Source organism: Typopeltis vanoorti, chromosome 10 (assembly GCF_054136105.1).
Source record: "Typopeltis vanoorti isolate ZY-2024b chromosome 10, IOZ_Tvanoo_1.0, whole genome shotgun sequence".
Lineage (NCBI taxonomy): Eukaryota > Metazoa > Arthropoda > Arachnida > Uropygi > Thelyphonidae > Typopeltis > Typopeltis vanoorti.
In genome coordinates this window covers 54748808-54769484 of record NC_143558.1, presented here as the reverse complement: position 1 = coordinate 54769484, position 20677 = coordinate 54748808, and the positions used below count along the sequence as shown (strand labels likewise).

The window sequence follows — 20677 nt, the reverse complement described above, 5'->3', positions numbered from 1 at the left end:
ATAAAATCAGAATGGGCCTAACCTAAACATTCAAAAAAGTTATACAAAAACTTTCAATCAAAGTAAAAAGACACAAATTAAAAAATTTCACGCACTATATGATAATCACATCAACTCTAAACCTTCCCTACCAGACAACCAAGTCATTGTGAACCAATCTAATCACATCTTAACAAAACCAGAGATTGCTATTCTCAAAAAAGGATTCAATTTCGCCCTTAAAACCTACTATTACTATTCCAAAAATGGACTTTATCTGCAACTTAGAGAAAGCCCTCTCATTATTTCCACACACAATAGGCAATGACCTTCGATTAAAATGCAGCTTAATCCTCTCCGCTCCCTCTAGATATTTTCACACCAACTCTAGCAATATGGAAAGAAAAGTACTACTGAAATTAAAGAACAACAAAGAAATCATTATAATGAGAGCAGACAAGGGCAACAGCACTGTCATCTTAAATACTAAGGAATATGAAGAAAAGATCAATAATCTATTATCAGACACATCTGTCTGATAATAGATTATTGATCTATTATCAGACAGATGTTCTTAACACAGATCCTACTCACAAAAACCATCTTGATACCAATGAACTATTACGTGATATTACCAACTGGCCTGTGGACTTAATAAAAAAACTAAAATCTATTCATCCGTTAACTCCAAGACTATATGGTGTTCCCAAAATCCATAAAGAAGGTACACCATTACACATTCACAACATGGATTCTCATATCATGAACTCCCAACATTTCTCGGAGAAATTAAAAAAACAACCGTATCTCTGAAGATAATATTGTGGATAGCCTGGATGTCACATCTCTATTCACAAATATCCTAGTTTCAGAAGTCATCGACATCTTATAAAATTTGTTCCCACCAAACCTCACCAACTTGTTCAAACATTGTTTAAATTCGAATTATTTTACATGGGAAAAAACCTACTACAAACAACTTATTGGATTAGCCATGAGAGAGAGAGGGCTACTCATACCATGAGTAGCCCTCTCTCTCTCTCCTTCTTGTGCCGACCTATTCTTAGAAAATTTGGAAACTCAAATTTTATCCCAAATTACCCCTAAACCATCGACATCTTATAAAATTTGTTCCCACCAAACCTCACCAACTTGTTCAAACATTGTTTAAATTCGAATTATTTTACATGGGAAAAAACCTACTACAAACAACTTATTGGATTAGCCATGAGAGAGAGAGAGGGCTACTCATACCATGAGTAGCCCTCTCTCTCCTTCTTGTGCCGACCTATTCTTAGAAAATTTGGAAACTCAAATTTTATCCCAAATTACCCCTAAACCAACCGTATGATTTAGGTACGTTGACGACATCTTCATCATTTGGAATCACAAAAAAAGAAGAACTAATAGATTATCTAAACAAAATTAATTGCTTCCACAACACTATCAAGTTCACATTGGAACTAGAAAAAGATAATAAACTTCCATTCCTAGACGTCCTTATTAAGAAACAAACTGACAATAGCATCAACCTGTCGGTATATAGAAAACCTACTAACACTGGACGCTACCTCCATTTCGACTCGTCTCACCACATATCCCAGAAACTCAGCATTATCCATATGCTCAAAAAAAAGAGTATCACAGATCCTGGCGACTTACAAGAAGAATTAATGAAAATATCCAGAGATCTATCCCTAAATGGCTACCCTACAAGAATAATTAACAAGATTCTCTTTAATGACATACCGCAAAGACAACGAGATGAAATCCAATACATCAGCTCTATAACAATTCCATTTGTTAGTACCATATCCAAAAAATTAGCTCTTTTCTAAAACCATATGATATCAGAGTAACCTTCAAACCTATTGAGACCATTCAATAGCTTATAAGATCCCCGAAAGATAGCCATCCTTTCTACAAATACTCTAGAGTTTATAGCATACCCTGTTCATGCGGTATCAATTACATCGGACAGACATTTAGAAGTTTTGAAACGAGAAAGAAAGAACACATAGGCTATGTAAGGAATAACAGACAAGATATATCAGGCCTTTCTTCCCACTTCGCCTCTACCAACCATAATATTGAATGGGATATGAGTCATATGCCCTACATAGAAGAGAACTACCATTCCAGAACATTCAAAAAAGCTGCTACAGTCGCCCGTTCAACAGGTAACTTAAATAAGAATCAAGGCCTAATCCTACCAGATATATGGAAAACTCTAATCAGATCATTTAACCAAAAAGAAATGCACTGTCATGAAAATTACAATAAATATCTTAACAAATATCTTGCGACACGCATATTGTATCACACACAGTGATAACTTTATATAATTTTTGGAATTGTCGGTTAGTTTCCTAGTTTTTGTTACTTTCCATTGCTTACCAGTGTATCCTTGAAAATGCTGACAGATATTAGTCAGTGAAACATGTCGGATATTAAACTATTATTAACTTGACTAACATGCAGAATTAAGTCTTTAATTTATTGATACTAGTGGTCAAGAAAAAGGTCATAACTAAACGTGTTTTTTATGCCACTTCGCTCTTCAGTAATCAAGACTGTAGTTAAACTTCTAAAGAATTGAAAATAAGCTACCACCTAAGGCTTGTATAATTCTTCAAAATAAACAGTATAATTGCGATCACCTTTAATCGCTTTTCCAGATTCCCATTTGTGGCATTTTAATACCAAAAAAATTTTTTTTCTTTATGTAATTATTTATGATTTACATAAAGCAAAAAATCCCCCCTTTTCTTATAGTCTAATAAGGATTACATAATCCGGGACTCATTTAGAGAACAAACAGAACTTTTTTTAAAGATACTTGGAGCCAGAGGTAAGAGCTCAATGTATGACCTGAAGCTTTCAAGCTTCAAGTCTCATACCTGGTGACGAAATTCATCTACCACGTACAACCATGATATCGAAGGGATTCGAATCCAAGGCTTACTAGATAGAAAACGGAATGCTATTCCTCGTCAAACCAGAGTCATATCTAAAGAGGTGAATTCACAACGTTACACAAGAATTATAAAGACTTATTAAGCAAGTAACAGTGTACTTCTCGAAAGTAAAATTAAGTAATTACAAGCATGCTATTTGGCTTTAGAGTAATTTTTTAAGTCGCCATCGAATTCCTAAATTCTGTATAAATCCCTATTGTATTTTTTCTTTATTTTGTGATTTTAAAAACCATATAAATAGTTTTTTGTAGGTTTTTGTTCTTAACTTATTACTAAATTCATTAAAATTATCATTATTGAATTTCACATACAGCATGCTAGCTCAGTGGATATAGACGAACCCCTTTGGTTGAAAGACCTGGATTCGATTCCCGTCAGTCGGGAGAATGTTTATCTGGTCTCTTTCGACGAAATGTGAATTAGTCGGTCTCATACGGAGGTAGGGTTTTTTCAACTGGAAACTCGGGTTTTTCGTTCCCCAGGCAAACCGGCTACAGTCATGAATATTGCCCTTAGGGGATACAGCAGAGGAGTGACGAACCAGCTGCATTGATTCGCCGTAAGCCCCTTATTAGGGGTACTCAATCCGTCCTAAGGGACGGACGAGAAGAATAGGATAGGAGAATTTCACATATTTTTCAACAGTGTGACGAAATTAGATGGAAACTTTGTAATCGTGGACGATCAGATAACATCTGGACAATCTTGTTTTTATATAAGTATTCAATTTAAGCAAGTAACATCAGATAACATCTGGACAATCTTGTTTTTATATAAGTATTCAATTTAATGTTGCAGAACGTAAGGTTATGCACTTCAGGATGAAAATATTACACGAATGGTACTGGACTGCAGGAAATCGACGAGGCTAGGGATTTGAGAATGATGGTGCATAGAGAGTTGAATTTCAGAGAACATGTTGCAAAAGATGATAAAATAACTCAAAGGATTACTTGGATTTGAAGGGCACATTGACAATTACAGATAAGGAGGTTATTATCCCTCTTTATAGATTGTGATTCGGCCTCATCTTGACTAGTGTGCAGATTTGATCACCTGGATTTCTTGGGGATCAGGAGGTAGCGTAGAGAATGCAGAGACGAGTGACCAGCTCCTGACTGATCTGTGGAATGCTCCCTATGAGGATAGACTGAGGTGTGGAGTTGCAAAGTCTAATTGACAGGCAGAAAAGAAGAGACATGATATAAACTAATTATTAGCGAAGAGATTCTATAACATTGATATAAATGAAAACTTTTAGTACATGGCGAGAAGAGAGAGGGAAAACCAGGAGTACCCCGAAGTTTGCTTCGAGAGTGGCGAATGACTGGAATGGATTGCCAAAGGCAGTTGTGAATGCCCTGACAGTGAATATATTTAAGAGGAGTTATGACAAGCACTGTGTGAACAATGGGTAGTGTGGGTCTCCCGTGATAAGTCTTCTGAGTCCATGGAGAAACTCGTATAATAATAATAATAATAATAATAATAATAATAATAATAATAATAATAATAATAAATGCCTCTGCAACAAAGTGCTTTATAGCAGTCTGGACAATTTTGTTTGTAACTGTTATGTAATTCATTTCTGTAGCACAATCAATTGCAGAAGGATTCATGGACCATGCTTTGGAAACCACAGAGTTATTTTTTGTTGCAGATTGACTTTTGAGATACACATTTTCAATTTCAATATATACTTTATAAAAAAGTTTAAAAATTTTAAATATTAAAAAAAAAAATCATAAACATGTTTTACTGCAAGTTCCAGGTGAAGTTCAGCGAAGCATCTTCACAGGGGAAAGTGCAATTAAGCAGTGTCACAATCGACTGTTGTAATCGCACTTCAAATTAAATCACAATCACTCATTTGACTGATAAACAATTAATGTTTCTATTTTATTACATTAATTAAATAGTATTATATTATTTTAATATTTTGATAGCATTTAATTTGTTTTTGTTTTTGATAGAATTTAATTTGTTTTTATCAGCATATGATTTTTTTTTTTATTATTTTTACTGCTTATGAAACTACGGTATGTAACTTTTGATACATTTATTTTAAAAGTTTCATCTTTTATTAGGATCTTTTATTAAAATCTATTAGAATATTTTTGAGAGTTGCCTGCACCAGCGGCTCCTACACTTAAGCTTTACCAATGTATTAAATCAATTAATTAACATTTATTTAATCGAAATAATTAAGAATTTATGGAAACACTTATTTTATAATAAAATATCTACAGAATCAATGTCATTTATTTAATAATATCTGAGGAAAAAAATATTAGCAAAGCAGTTTACATTTGTTTTTACCTTTTTCAGACTGAGTATTTCTTAATAAAGGTCGATGTCCTTTTTTTCCCTCTTGGAATTATTCGAAAGATTGTGAAATGAAAATTTTAGGATAAAAATGTGAAGTTATATTTCACATTTTGTTGTGCTTTATTATATATCAGGCTAGTAATGTTCTGTTACTTGCATAGGTTCTCCGGTCGGTTGGTCTATTTTACTGTTTCATTTTTAAAAGGGATATTTCCGTTAATATTAATAATTTCGTTATTGTGATCCATCAAGCTGTTTCTTAGGTTTCGATTGATTGATTGATTCTTCATGAGTAATTCAGTTTCGTTCAGAGTCATTCTATCACATGTTAAGCACAAAGTAGGAAGCGTTTAATGTACGTAAGCCTCCTTACATAATATAAACAAAAAATACTAAAACTCTTTAAGGTATGTGTTGGCACAGTTACAATCATTCCAACACACACACACACACACACACCTTCGCAATGATGTTTTGCGAAAATCCGGGAATAGAGGTCACATGTTGGTAATGACACTCATAAAACGTGCACACCTAGTTCTCATAAGATATTTTCTTCTCTTACGCCCCCTTCAGGAAAGAACGTCCACAATGTTAAGAGTTTACCGCAACAACGACAAACAGTCTTGAAGAAATGTCGGGGAAACAGTTTCGTAGTTAACTTTCTGTTTTGGGCAGCTCTACAGTAAGGAAAGTGAAACCCGTTGTCCGATTGGTTGCCATTTCTAACCATTGTCATGTGTTACGAAATGGAGAAGACTTGAAAGTGTGAAAGCCTTATATTCATAGTTATCAGCTTTAGAAAAGCATTTTCAAATTATGGCAGGTGTGACCTCCTACAACCAAACTATTCGAATGTTTCGTAAATGAAAGGAAAAGTTTACGATTTCATTTGAGTAAAGAAAGAAGTAATCATCCCTCGCCGTTTATATTTCGACGGTTAACAGAGTGCTCCGGAGTGTGGGCAAAGAAATTAATCGCCTATTTATATTGTTTTACACTAAAACTATATTATATATGAATGGATATTCATCAGCTTTTCCGAAATGCAACAGCCGGAACTATGTATAGTGAGAAAATTGCTACCTGTTTACATCCTCGATGAAAATTAGAATACCAAGTTTAACATCGGTATCATGAGTGAATATTTCACATTTGCTACTAAAGTTAGAGATATTTGTATTTTGTCTGCAGTTCGATATGTTTATATTTCTTCACGTTGGAAGTAAACTGCATTAGGAGTAAATTATACAAGAATGAAGCTGTAAGTACTGAATATTTTAAATATAAAATATTTCTAGTATTATTAAATTACACTAGTGGCTTGATAATTGCTCTTGGAATTTCTTTCATGAAACTAGTTGTTAGCACATGATAGACAAACGTAATATATTACGTTAGCTTCCCGTGCACAGCTGAGCTTATTTCTCCAGACTTCCTATCAAATGCGGTGTTCCGTTCTTTTGAATTATATAGGTGGCGTATATTGTGCTCTTGCGTCTTTACTGCTTGATGGAAATGCGGTTCTCAAGATGGCGTACCTTACCGCGTTGCGAAGGTTTGATCGACGTGAGCTGGGTAAGGGAATTTGTTTATTGTTAATGTATCATTTGAAAAATTTAACACTGATTTTACAGTCTGTGGTTTGCAGCATAATAAATGCGCCTATTTTGAATGACAGACGGTTAATTCATTGTATTTCGTAAAGTTAAAGTATACCGTCTCTTTAAATTTTTTTTTTTTGTATGAGCGAGCCACTACGGGTGATAGCATCCAAGTAACGGAGATTGAGCGCATGTTAGGTATCCTAATGCAGTGTATTGTAGAATGGTTCTTCATTCTAATGATCGATAGAATCTAGAAATAATATCGTCATATGTTAACTATACTACGTATATAAAATTTCAAAAGTGGCTTAAGATATCACACATTGATTTTGTATATTTGGGTTTTATTTATTACGTCACCTGACGCATCGGAAATTGCACATATTGGAATGCCTTAAAGGTGCAAAAAAGCTTGAGACTATCTCGTTTAGTTAACGAATAGGTAGGTCATATGTAATAATATGATTGCGTTTCGATAACGAATATGAATCTAATTTGTATTTTAATGGAAACATTTATTGGGATTTCATTGTACACAACGGTACAATCAGATTAGCTTTAGTACTAAATGAGACCTATTATAGCTAGTAAAATGTCGGGTCCATAAAGAGAGAGTGAGAAATCGCATTTCATGCCACTTCCTAAACAAACATGAGCACTTAAAAAAATAAAAAAGCTCTATATAAATTTATGTAAACTGATTGTAAACTGAATGAATTAAGCATCTTACGTTGCAGTCTTCTGCAAATGTACTCAACAGGAAGCCCTATGAAAATGTTCTTTAACAGAAATTACAGAACTTATTTTACAAAACTCAGCCTCCTCTATTTACAAACTAGTAATTTATGAGTGGAATTCCATTGTGGACAATGTTTGTGGATGTCTTTAGGTGATCAATGAATTTTGTTGCTTGATGTGAGATGTCATCCTGCTTACTAGATGCCTGAAGTGGCTTGAAAAAAAAAAAAAAAATCCATGTTTGTTCTCCACAGTAGGATTTCCAGATTATCTGATCCTTGCCTCATGTACTTCACTTATATTTATATACTACAGGTTTACCTTTGTAGGTGGGATTCATATTAAAGAAAAAAAAATCTAATCTAAAAGATTCATTGCAGGAGGCCATGCTATGCCATACCTTGAACATGTTTAGCATTGGTGCATTCACTACTCTAGCAGTGCCTTTTACTCATTTTTCATACAAAAAAAATCTTCTCTCTCTCTGTCATGTACACAATCATACTCCTTATACAGCTTTTGGGAATGATCTCATTTTCTCACTGTATGTATTACCCTATGCAGTAATTTTCTCATTTATCTGATAAGATTCTTTGACTAACTTATGTCTGTCATATCATTCCTTCCTGTTATCTTCATACATAATCACTTCTCATACTTAATATTCTGCAGTCCAAAGACATTCTTAGTCACTCATCTCTGGACTTTCTGTAATGGTTTTTTATTGTCCAAATATCCAGGTGATTAGATCTGTTGCACAGAAATCCAGATTAGTTCTGAACTGTGGCTGTATATAGTGGTACTATCATCTCGCCTTCTTATCCTTATTAGTGTATTACTTATTATGACAACAATTTTCTGTATAATTTTTATCGACTAATTCCTTAAAAAAAATTCATTTTGAATATGTCATTTATAATTTTTCTTTGTGTATAGTTTAATCATGAAATATCTCCACAAAACTAAAGATGTTGTATATTACATTTCTTCACTGGCTGATAATGATTATTTCTAAGTATTAATGTTTCCTTTCACATGATTTTTACTTGTTGAATTATATTCATTGCATTTCATTTGTTATTGAAAGAATATTTTTGTCACCACGGACTAGGGGAAAAGGAAAAAAGATATTTTTGATATAAAAGTTATGGTAAAAAGCATAAGTAGTAAATCAGAAACCTTTGTTTCATTGTTAACTGTGAAGTTAATGAAATATTTGTGACATCTTTTGAACCTTTATTCATAATAGATGTAGTGTAAAATAGATTTGCTTTATGAAAGGTGATTTGATTTTACTTACTGCTAGTTTAATCAAATCCTCACTTTATTATTGCCAGACTTCCATGAAGTCTGATCATATTCCTAGTGTTCTTTTCCTGTCCTCTGAAAATTAGTATTAGTATGGTGATTTCTGGTCAATACTTGATCTTTGTAACATAATCTCTTCTTTTTATGCTACATTTCTATCACTCAGTCATATTTTCCCAAGTTTTCTTCAAAATATGTGTAACCAAATTCTAATCAAACCCTATGTAATAGTATATCCATTTCATTGTAGTTTCTTGTCTGTGTCTTGCTTATACTGCACTTATCCTGTATATTGCATTTACGGCCTCATTAGTAATGAATCATATGAATTTTAGCTGCCTCTCTACCCTGTCCTCAAGTAAACAGGAACTGCCTTAACTTCATACAGTGCAGTACAGCCTTAGATTTTCAAATTCTTACTATTTAGAAATGTGCTGAATTAGTTTTCTCATGCATCTACTTATACTGACAGTCTGTTCAAATCCTCACCACTGCATTAGAATTCCATCATTTTGGAATAAAAGAATTCAGAGAGAAAACTTTCTTAAACTTGTAATCATTTGTAATCAGACAGCTGACTTTGAAAGAACTGAACACACTTCCTGCAAAACAATTGACTCTTGGTTGGTTGATTTTTTTTTTTTTTTTTTTTTGATTTATGCCTGAAGCAACTAAAGCTTTGAGGCCAGTATGTTATATCTGTTAATTGTGTGTGTGTGTATTCTTCTAGCTGGTTTACCTGTTTTGTGGGAGGAAAAACTTGTCCACCCCTCCACAAAAAATTATCCCTCAGTGAAATACAATTTGCTGCCTTCCTCTAAAACATTTTTTTGCTGTATGCAACTCACTGATAGTTGTTCATTCGGTAAATTTTCTATGAGGTTTGCTCTCTGATTATCCAGTCCCAGTTGCCACGGATGCTTGTTTGCTATTTAGCCAACTCTTTTGCATTATGCTTATGCATTTCAAATTCTCCACATTTATTTTCCTTATTTTATTTAAAAACAATTATTCAAACCAGAATGGGCTTCCAATTATACAGATTAAGGTTCCTACCTTAATATGTATAATTCTTCATTCTCTTCTTAACCATTTTTCAAAAACTTTACCTATTACATCAAAGATCTAAAGTAATGAATAATTTGCTTAATTTTGCATCAGTCTTATGCAATAACTTTCTACTATCTCATTTTCCTCCTTGGGATCCCATTTGGATGTATGAGAAACCAGTCTGAGGATGTTAATTCTTTGATATGTTCTCTGAGAACATGAGATCACATACGAGGGTGGTCTGAAAAGTTCTTGGCCTAACAATGAAGAAACAAATTTATAATCTCAAAATTATTTTTATTTTTCAACATAATCTTCCTTAAGACTAATACATTTCTTCCAGCAATGCTCCAGTGCCATTATCCCGTCCCTGTAGTGATTCTCAGTAAGATCTGCAAAATACCCCTCTACAGCTGCAATTTTCGAAGAAAAACACTGACAAGCGAGGAAGAGTTTTAGTTTTGGGAAGAGATAGAAGTCAGAGGAAGCCAAATCTGGGGAATAGGGTGAATGTGCCAACAATTAATTGTGCAGATCCTATAATTTTCCTATTGACAAAACACCTTTGTGGGCAGGTGCATTCTCCTGATGGAAGATGATTTTTTTTCTTCTGCAAACCAGGTCTTTTCTCACGAATTTTTTCGTCTAGTCTGGTTAAAAGATCAAAATAATATTCCTCGGTTATTGTTTTACTCTTTTCAAGATAATTAATAAACAAAATGCCTTTAGCATCCCAAAACACCGATGCCATGACCTTTCCTGCTGATGGAACTGACTTTGTCTTTTTTGGTGCTGAATAGCCAGTTTCTGTCCACTGTTTGGATTCTGGTGTGTAATGGTGAATCCAAGTCTCATCCATAGTACGATGACAAAATCAGTTTTATTCTTGTTAAAATGCTCCAAGCACCGTTTAGAGATTTTCATGCGAGTGTGTTTTTGATTTGCTGTGAGCAAGTGCGGCACCCATCTTGCGCAAAGCTTTTTCATTTGCAATTCTTCATGTAAAATATGTCCTACATGTTCTTTTGAAATGCCTATAGTCTCAGCAATTTCACCCACTTTGACTTGCTGGTCATCCAATACCATATTGTGCACTTGATCAATGATTTGTGGTGTTATTGTACTTTTTGGACATCCTTCACGTGGATCATCTTCAAGGCTGGTATGTCCACGTTTAAACTCGGCAGCTCATTTCTTATTTGTCGAAAACGAAGGAGAAGAGTGCCCATAAACTTTTATGAACTTCGAATGAATTTCTTTTGCCGTTAAACCCTTCTTTTACAAAGAATTTTATAACCGCACGATACTCAATTTTATCCATTTCAAGGGATACAGACAACACTTTTGCTTTAGACAGCTGTATAAAGCAAACTGGTTGATAGAATGACTTGCAAGTGGATGCTTATGACAAATGTATCAATTTAGGAAAAAAAAAAATTCCGATAGTGTTACCATCTATGGTCGAGGCCGAGAACTTTTCAGACCACCCTCGTATATATTTCTTGTGCTTTATTAATATCTAGATTGCTTATTATTCTCGATATTCTTCCATTTGTAATCCCTCTTTCCCTCCATCATCCTCAGACTTGAAATAAAATTATTTTTACCAGTATATGAAACACCTTGATAAATCATTCATTAAATGGTTCTCTGTTTTCTGCATTGATCACCGAGCCACCATCTTTATCCACACTGGCTGGTTTCCATAAAATTAAGGAACAAAGAAAAATTATATCTCAAAACTGTATGATCAATTTGCATACAATTTGGTGAAAAACCATATGGATATGATATGAGATGTGAAAGAAAAACCCACAAAAATTGTAAATAAATAGTTTAATTCAGTAACAAATGGATACATGAAGATGGTCAAAAATAAGAGATCAAAATGAGATTGTCAAAGTGCTTCAATAAGGAATATAGTCTCCCCTCACAGCAATACAGTACTTTTAATAATGGTGTTCAGGAGCTCAGTTGGCAATAACAACCATTGCTCCTGCAAAGCTCTCCTAAATCCTTTAAGGTTTTGGTAGGTTGAGAGCAGCAACATGTCTACCTAGAGCATACTAGACATGCTTAATAGGATTACAATCAGGAGACCTGGCTGGTCATTCCATATGTACAATAGTCACTTCTTGAAGATGTTGGCCTATGAGCTTTACTCGGTGAGGACAAGCATTATTGTCATGTAGAAAGTGGTCCAGGACCTCATCTCCTGTAAGTTGCAGCATTCATGATTCTGCTAAGAAGCACATACAGGTCGGTGTGTCTATCCAATGAGATGCTTCTCCCAACAATCACACTACCTCCATCATAAGTGTCCCTTATACTATTATTACAGGGATAATACATCTCCCTGGTTCTCTCCAGCTCACAGCATGTCTGGTATCACTTTGTAGACCAAATCAGGACTTGCCTGTAAACAATATACTGACTCCCATTGGTTTTGGGTACAGTTGATGTGTAGCCTGGTCCATTTTCAAATGTTCTTTCCTGTGGCATGGGGAATAGAATGCAAACTATCTAGCCTCGCATATGAACTACCTTTTGTGAAGCCTTCTGCTCACAATGGAAGTAGAATACCAGTGTTCCTATAGCCGATATGAGATCTGATCGCAACTGATTTGAGATAGCACTCCTGTTTCAATGAACAGATAATTGGAGATATCAGTCATCCACTGTGGTTGTCTGTGGAGTTCCTTCACTGTATCTCTGGGATGCATCCATCTGGCTAGCTCCTCCTGACTTTGGCTGGTTTCCATTTAACCATTGAATTCAAGTGGACTGGATCACCACCTGAATTCATTGGCTAAATGATGTCTTGCAGCCATATCCAAGATTTTATTATGAAATGGAAAACCACTCCAGAATGCTTGCTTTTATGCATGGCTCATTTGCATATATTACTGACAATGTCACTTTTTTTATATAATCTACCTGATTTTTGGGATACCCCCCTCCCCCAAGTTATCATGATTTTTCTCTTTGTTCCATAATTTATGGAAACCAGTGTAGCAAAGCTGCTCTTCCAAAATCATTATTTTGTCTATTGGCCATGTAAGGAGAAACTTGCTAGGATTTCTTTTTTTGCCTTTTGCTCACTTCATCTCACATTCTCATTCCTCTTCATTTATTATACCGGTGTTCTCCTAATTTATGCCTTGTGCTCTTTATTTGCCTGTTTATTTTTCCTGTAATCCTTTTGATATAAGCTCTCCTTCGCTAGTGTTTTTCATTTAATTTTTCTGTTTGTTTACATCACTCCTGTGCTATTTATCCTTGTAACATAAGAGATGCAGTTTGTCACAGTTATTTTCAAATATCTCTTAACTAAATCTAAGCATCATCATTCAGCCTTTTCAAAGTCCCTCTTTTCATCATATAGCTGTGTAAGCTATTTCTTGAATGCATTATATTTTTTTATCTTTTGGTTCATTGTATATTAAGAGCTTTTAAAATCTCATATTCAGAATTGAGTTGATGAGGATAATATTTATTAAAGTTAGCATGGATTTATTATGGGATGCTTCTATTTCAGTAATCTGATCATCAGTTGATGAGGGGAAAGTCATATACCACAATTTTTCTGGATTTTTGCAAACGTGTTTGACAGGTTGTCATATAACAAACTGATATTTAAGTTGCAAAATATCAGTTTAGATATCAGGCTAATACACTGGTTTGGTAATTGGCTATGTGAGAGATATTGTCTTGTATAGGGAAATATTATCAAGGAGAAGGAAGGTGACAAGTTGGATTACCCAGGGCTCATTACTTGGACCTTTAGCATTAGCAACATATGATACACTAAATCTTAGAAAGCTTATAGTCAAATTTTAGGAAGCTTATAGTCAAAAAAAATTTACAGCGTGACAAACAGCTATTGGTTCGTGGAGATACAAGGGTGGTTTGAAAAATTCTCAGCCTCGACCATAGATGGCAACGCTATCAGCAAGAGAATTTTTTTCTAAGTTGGTACATCTCTCATAAGCATCCATGAGAAATGTGAAATTGCAAGTCATTCTATCAAGTAGTTTGTTTTATACTGCTGTCTGAAGCAAAAGTGTTGTCTGTATCCCTTGAAATGATAAAATTGAGTATCGTGCGGTTATAAAATTCTTTGTAAAAAAAGTTTAACGCCAAAAGAAATTCATTCGAAGTTCATAAATGTTTATGGGCACTCTTCTCCTTCATTTTCGACAATTAAGAATTGGGCTGCCAAGTTTAAACGTGGCCATACCAGCCTTGAAGATGAGCCATGCGAAGGACATTCAAAAAGTGTAACAACATCAGAAATCATCGATCAAGTGCACGATATGGTATTGGTTGCTGAGACTATAGGCATTTCAAAAGAATGTGTAGGATATATTTTGCATGAAGAATTGCAAATGAAAAAGCTTTGCGCAAGATGGGTGCCGCACTTGCTCACAGCAGATCAAAAATGCACTCGCATGAAAATCTCTGAACAGTGCTTGGAGTGTTTTAACAAAAATAAAACTGATTTTGTGCATCGACTTATTACTATGGATGAGATTTGGATTCACCATTACGCACCACAATCCAAACAGCAGTCAAAAGAGTAGACAGAAGGCAGTTGTTCAACACCAAACAAGACAAAGTCAGTTCCATCAGCAGGAAAGGTCATGGCATTGGTGTTTTTGGGTGCTAAAGGCATTTTGTTTATTAATCATCTTGAAAAGGGTAAAACAATAACTGAGGAATATTATTCCGATCTTTTAACCAGACTAGACAAAAAAATTTGTGAGAAAAGATCCGGTTTGCAGAAGAAAAAAAATCATCTTTCATCAGGACAATTCACCTGCTCACAAAGTGTTTTGGCAATAGGAAAATTAAGGGATCTGCACTATGAAGTGTTGGAACATCCACCCTATTCCCTAGATTTGGCTTTTATTAGAATAGGGTGGATCTGACTTCTGTCTGGCCAAATGTGACTTCTATCTCTTCCCAAAACTAAAACTCTTCCTTACTGGTCAGTGTTTTTCTTCGAATCAATAGGTGATCAAAGCTGTAGAGGGGTATTTTGCAGGTCTTACTTAGAACCACTACATTGACAGGATAATGGCGCTGGAGCAATGCTGGAATAAATGTATTAGGTTTTAGGGAGATTATGTTGAAAAATAAAAATGATTTTGAAATTATAAATTTGTTTTTTCGTTGTTAGGCTGAAAACATTTTGGACCTCCCTTGTATTTAGGTTGCCGCTGCTCAGCAGGAGATTCTTTGTTGATTTTCAAGGGGAAAAAGAGCAGTTGGCATATCCAGCAAAACGATCTACCTCAGGGAAGTGTGCTATATCCCTTCCTCTTCAATATATATATACTAATGACCACCCTGTAAACCCATGGTCAAGAACCTTCTTATATGCAGATGACCAGGCAATAGCTTATCAAGCAAAATCCTTTGATAACATTGAGAAGCAGCTCACACAAGAACTAGAAACCCTTCTAGTTTACTATAAGGAAAACCAACTGAAACCAAATCCCAGTAAAACCCAAATGTGTCTTTTCCATCTCAATAATAGAGAGGTGAGGAGAGAGTTGAATATGGAATGGAATGGTGTGAAATTGATCAATTATTCAAATCCAACTTACCTAGTTGTTATGCTAGATAGGACCTTAAATTATAAGTGACACATAGAGAAGACAGCAGCTAAAGCTGAAATACATAATAATGTTCTGCTCCAATTAAAATTATCTTGGGATACAAGTCCACAAGTACTGGCACTTTGCTTTTCAACAGCCGAGTATGCTAGCCCTGTTTGAGAAAGATCATCATGTGTCAAAATTATTGACAAGGTTCTTGTCATGTTGACACATTACTGGCTGCCTTAAACCTACTGTCTGGTATTGCCCCTCTTCACATCAGGAGGACTACACAGAGTAGATGTGGAAACAACAACTAAATGATGAACAGCATTCTTTCATAAGGAGGCTAAGATCAAGGAAAAGTTTTATTCACTCAGTGAAACTATTGGTTGAATCCATAAAAGATACAAGGTCAACAATGTGGCAAGAACAATCTCCAGAGACTCTGAACTTAAACGAATCTCTTCCTTCCAACTTACATCTAAACTGGCAAAGATGGAAGACATTGAATGACTTCCATCTTTGACTTTGTTCCAGAATGACTTCATTCCAGAATGGGCAGATTAAAGCAGAATATGGCCAGATGGGGCCACATAGACGATGACAGCTGCTCATGTGGTGAAACACAAACTATGGATCATCTTCTACAATGCTGCTTAATAGATATTAATAATATATGTACTTGAGAAGATTTAATGCAGTGTAATGAAACAGCTTTAAAGTATATTAGTCACTGGATGAGTGAAATTTGACATTTTATATTTTTGCATAATATTTTATGGAAGTGGCATTTTTTCTTTTAATGTATGCTTTTAATCCCTACTCTTTTAATGTTTATTTCTTTAAATGTATGCTTTAATCATTTATATGTATGCTTTTACATTTTTTGTAGTTCACACATGAAATAAATAAATTACTTGGACCATTACTGTTCAACTATTATGTTTATAATATTGTCACTGAGTTTCAGGGAGATAATCTCGTTTTCAGATAAAAATCGAGGGAGATTTTTATGAAGTACAGTGCTGATGTAATGGCTCTTCAGGAAGATCTGGATAAACCGTAAAGTTGTGTGGATAAGGTTTTGAATTTTGGGATCACAGATGAGAGGCTGTTTGCTTTATTGGTGGAACTATATTGAAGGAGGCAAGGGATCTTGGGTGAAGCAAATGAACTTGCTATTTAGCAGATGATTGCTGCAGTACTAGCAGAGATAAGAGAATAGTAACTCCATTGTATGAGGCCCTGGTAGATCACATCAGGGTCTCATACAATGGAGAGGTTCATATGTGATCTAATCAGGGCATTCTAGATACAAATAATGATTCACAAGTTGTCTCTGAATCAAGCAGGCTGCAGTGATAAATATACAAACAACACTGGAAATAACTTATGTCTATACATAAATGCCAAGAGTATTAGGAACAAAGAGTTACCTTTGTAAATACGTTGTGGCTTCAGACCATAAGGCATTAGTGATTCAGTTTAGATGTGATCTGATCTAATCTAAACTTCATATTTTAGAGGTCCAAAGACAGATTATGTGGACTGAAATGTTAGTTATGAGGATACTGAGGGCATGTAATATGTAGAGTGTGGTGGATAGATGATTATGGGATGATATGATTACGCTGTTGAGAGGTGTACCAGATGGCTACTAGGAAGATTTTTCATGCCCCTGAATAAGGGGAAGCGACAGAGGATAAGGATCCATTCCTCACAGTTTGGGAATAGAGAAGAGACTGAGAAGTAGGTTTTTTAGCTTGAAGAGTGGTAGAGGCATGAAATATATTACATGAGAAAGTGGTGAGAATGCAAACAGTTAATGTTTTTTAAGGAGTGGCATGATGGATTCTGTTGTCTAAATTGAACCCTGCATGATGAGTTCACAGCACAAATGGAGGTCTCAGGATGCCAAGTTTACACTTTGTTTACAATTGCATTCTCTGACACTTATAAAAGTTATTATACAAACTCTTCATGGAGTCAGCAGTCATCATTGGAAGTCCTAAAGCCCCTCTTAACTCTCATATTTCGTGTTACACTGTGCATAAAGTAGTTATTCTTTAATTTTGTTTTTTATGACAATCCCCTATTGATGGAAGATTTTTTAACCTTGATCACTTTAATATCATGGGTAAGCTGAGGTTAGCTAATCAAGAACCCTAATCTTGAGAACAAATATAGTACTTTTTCAAGATATATAAAGCTTTTAGTATGCATATTATAATTATGTGCTGATTGATATATGCTTATTTAAAAAAAAAAACATTTATGCAGCTTACTCATGAAAGATTTTTCTTTAAACCTATAGTACATTCATATAGTAGGCGAGCTATTATTTTTATTTTTATTAATTTTATATATTTCTCTTGTATTTTTTACATAGTTCAATAACTCTGCTCTAGAAACCAAACATGAAACTTTTTCAAGCCACTACAGGTCTCCAACAAGTGGGAAACAGCTTCATACCAAAATGAAATTCATCACTCACTTAATGACAAAACATTAAGAAGAGTTGAATGGTTGGAGAGCAATATGCTAACCACTTTGCCAAATGAGGCTGGCATTACTTATTCATCACTTGCTATAAGTCATTATGCTAAGGCATTCAAAACATCTATCTTAATGGAATTTGAACTCGCAGCTTATAACTCCATGGAGTCAGCAGACTCATCATGGGAGATTCATTCAACTGACAACATATCTATCATATTGAATCTTAAAATCCTTAACACTCCCTGCATTAACAACATATTACAGTAATGCATTCTGTTGACTGACAGTTCTCCATGTTAAAAAATATTCCTTACAACCCTCTTTACCATACTCTTGCTGAACTTCCAGGAATGGCCTTTGGTTCTTCCTCTATCACCTTCTCTTTTTTTATAATCCCCTCTAGATTAATCTGATTTTTCTTCAATCTCTCTCCATAGCCAGCATTCCAGTGTCCTGATATTGTCTTAGTCAGTCATCCCTGGATCCTCTCGAATGTTTTCACATCACAATGAAAACCAGATGACAAAATCTGAGCACAGTAGTCGAAATGAGGTCTGACCAGTGCTTTATACAGTGACACAACCATCTTTTTATACCTGCTTTGTATCATAATGGCGCTACAATGTGTGGTTTACCGGGCATATTTCAAATGCTTTGCAGCACTTGAAATATGCCCGGTAAACTTCAGTCTGCTGTCAACCGTCACTCCCAGATCTTGCATCTACTTCCTGCAATACAGCACCATCAATATAATACACAGCCTTATATTTCTGCATCCCAAAATGCAACACTTTGCACTTATTGATATTAAAACTACAACCCCACTCTTTTGTCCAAGTAAAAAGTCTATTGAAATCTTCCTGAAGGGATTCAGCATCAGCAGTGCTACTTATAATTCTTCTCAACTTTGCATCATCAGCAGATAACTGAAGATCCCCAGTCAGTCCACATGATATATCATTTACAAACAAGGTGAACAGCATGGGGCCCCATAACAGAATCCTGGGATACACTGGTTGTCCTCCTTTTTTGAGACACTGCTCCATCATACAGAAACTTGCTGGAATAGTTCAGCGATCCAATCCATCTAACCAATATGTTATATATTCCCATCATTTGCATCTTGTATACCAACTTATCTGTGGTAATCTATCAAATGCTTTTGCAAAGTCCAAGAATATCACTGTATATGATTTTCCTTATCTAACATGCCCATTACCTTGTCATAAAATGTAAGTAAATTGCTAAAACAAGAAGACCTATCTTTACAAATCTATGCTGACCATCATAAAGAGCATTATTTCCATCAACCCAATCTTGTATGCTATTCCTAACCAATCTCTCCCTCTCTCTCTCTCTCTAACACTTTGAGTACAATTGCAGTTATACAGATTCGTCTATAATTGGAAACTTATGTCCTAGAACCATGCGTATGGAGTGGTACTATTTTGGTTTTTTTCCCCTCTCCTTAGGAACTTGACCCACTGCAAATCTTTCATTAAATGACAGGTCAAGGGCATAGCTAACTGTTATGCACATTCCTTAAGAATATGTGGAGATATTATTATTAGACTCATCGAGGGACGGCACCTACTCTACAACTCTGTCTCCACCACTGACCACAACTACACCAACGCCATCTACTGCCAACCACCACTAGTATTTCCAAAGACAATCGCAAACATCCATGCCCACGTTGGGATTTGAACCTGCAGCCTTTTGGCTGGAGAGCAGATATGCTAAGCACTCGGCCACCAGCCTGGCTGGCATCATTTATATGTTGCATGGCATAATTTACACCAGTATGATATTTGCTAATAAAGTGCTTATTCAATAATTCCACTATATCCTTTGCAACGGCCACTCTGCTGCCATGACTATCCACCATTGTCAACCTGCTATAATTATTCTTTCTCTTGCTTGCCATATAGTGGAAGAATTCCACAGAATTAACCTTGGGCTGACCAGCCAATATCTTCTCACACTGTACCTTTTTCTTTCTTTAACCATGCTCATCACCCTCCTAGACTGCATTTTATGCTCTTCATGGATTCTCTTCAAACTATCTTGTACCTTTTCCATAGTATTTTCTTTTCCAACACAGCTTGCTTGATTTCACTGTTCATTCAATTCACTCCTACTCTATTTACTTGCTTAACTCTTGGCATGCAGTTATACATCACATGTCAGATTCTATCAGCATCAATATTCTCTATTCTAGCTGCTGTACCATACCTCTTTCTTTGGTCAGACTCTCGTTTTCCTGATCCTGACTCTGATTGCCGTTCATACCTGTCTCATCCTCACCATCACCATGTGCTGCTGCCGCAACCACATCTTCAACCTTGTATCCATCTTTCTCCTGTCATACAACTTGTTTAACTGTGCTATCCTGCTTCACGAGTATCCTTAGATTGTTAGCTACATTAGCTTTTTGATTCTAAGGGTACTTACGAAGTAGGTAACATTAGCCCTTTCTAAATGGCCAACACCAAACCCATTCAATACAATCCATCAATGTTAAACCATTCCAACTTCCTTTCAAATTCACTCCACATTTTCACAAACTGAACCCCCCCCCCTT

The 20677-nt window shown here is 35.3% G+C and overlaps 1 protein-coding gene across 2 annotated transcripts in view; it reads left to right on the top strand.

The window, feature by feature from the left end:
• Positions 1-5882: 5882 nt before the first annotated feature.
• The window catches only part of LOC150102422 (uncharacterized), a 251333-nt gene continuing 236538 nt past the window's right edge, over positions 5883-20677 (top strand). Inside the window, exon 1 of one of the 2 annotated variants that reach the window (XM_090399784.1) lies at positions 5883-6549. In XM_090399784.1, the coding sequence (XP_090255910.1) occupies positions 6542-6549 (8 nt within the window). In that variant the 5' untranslated portion in view covers positions 5883-6541. Of the gene's footprint in view, positions 6550-6794; positions 6864-20677 lie in introns of those variants that run through there. The other variant, XM_090399785.1, reaches the window with a different exon arrangement.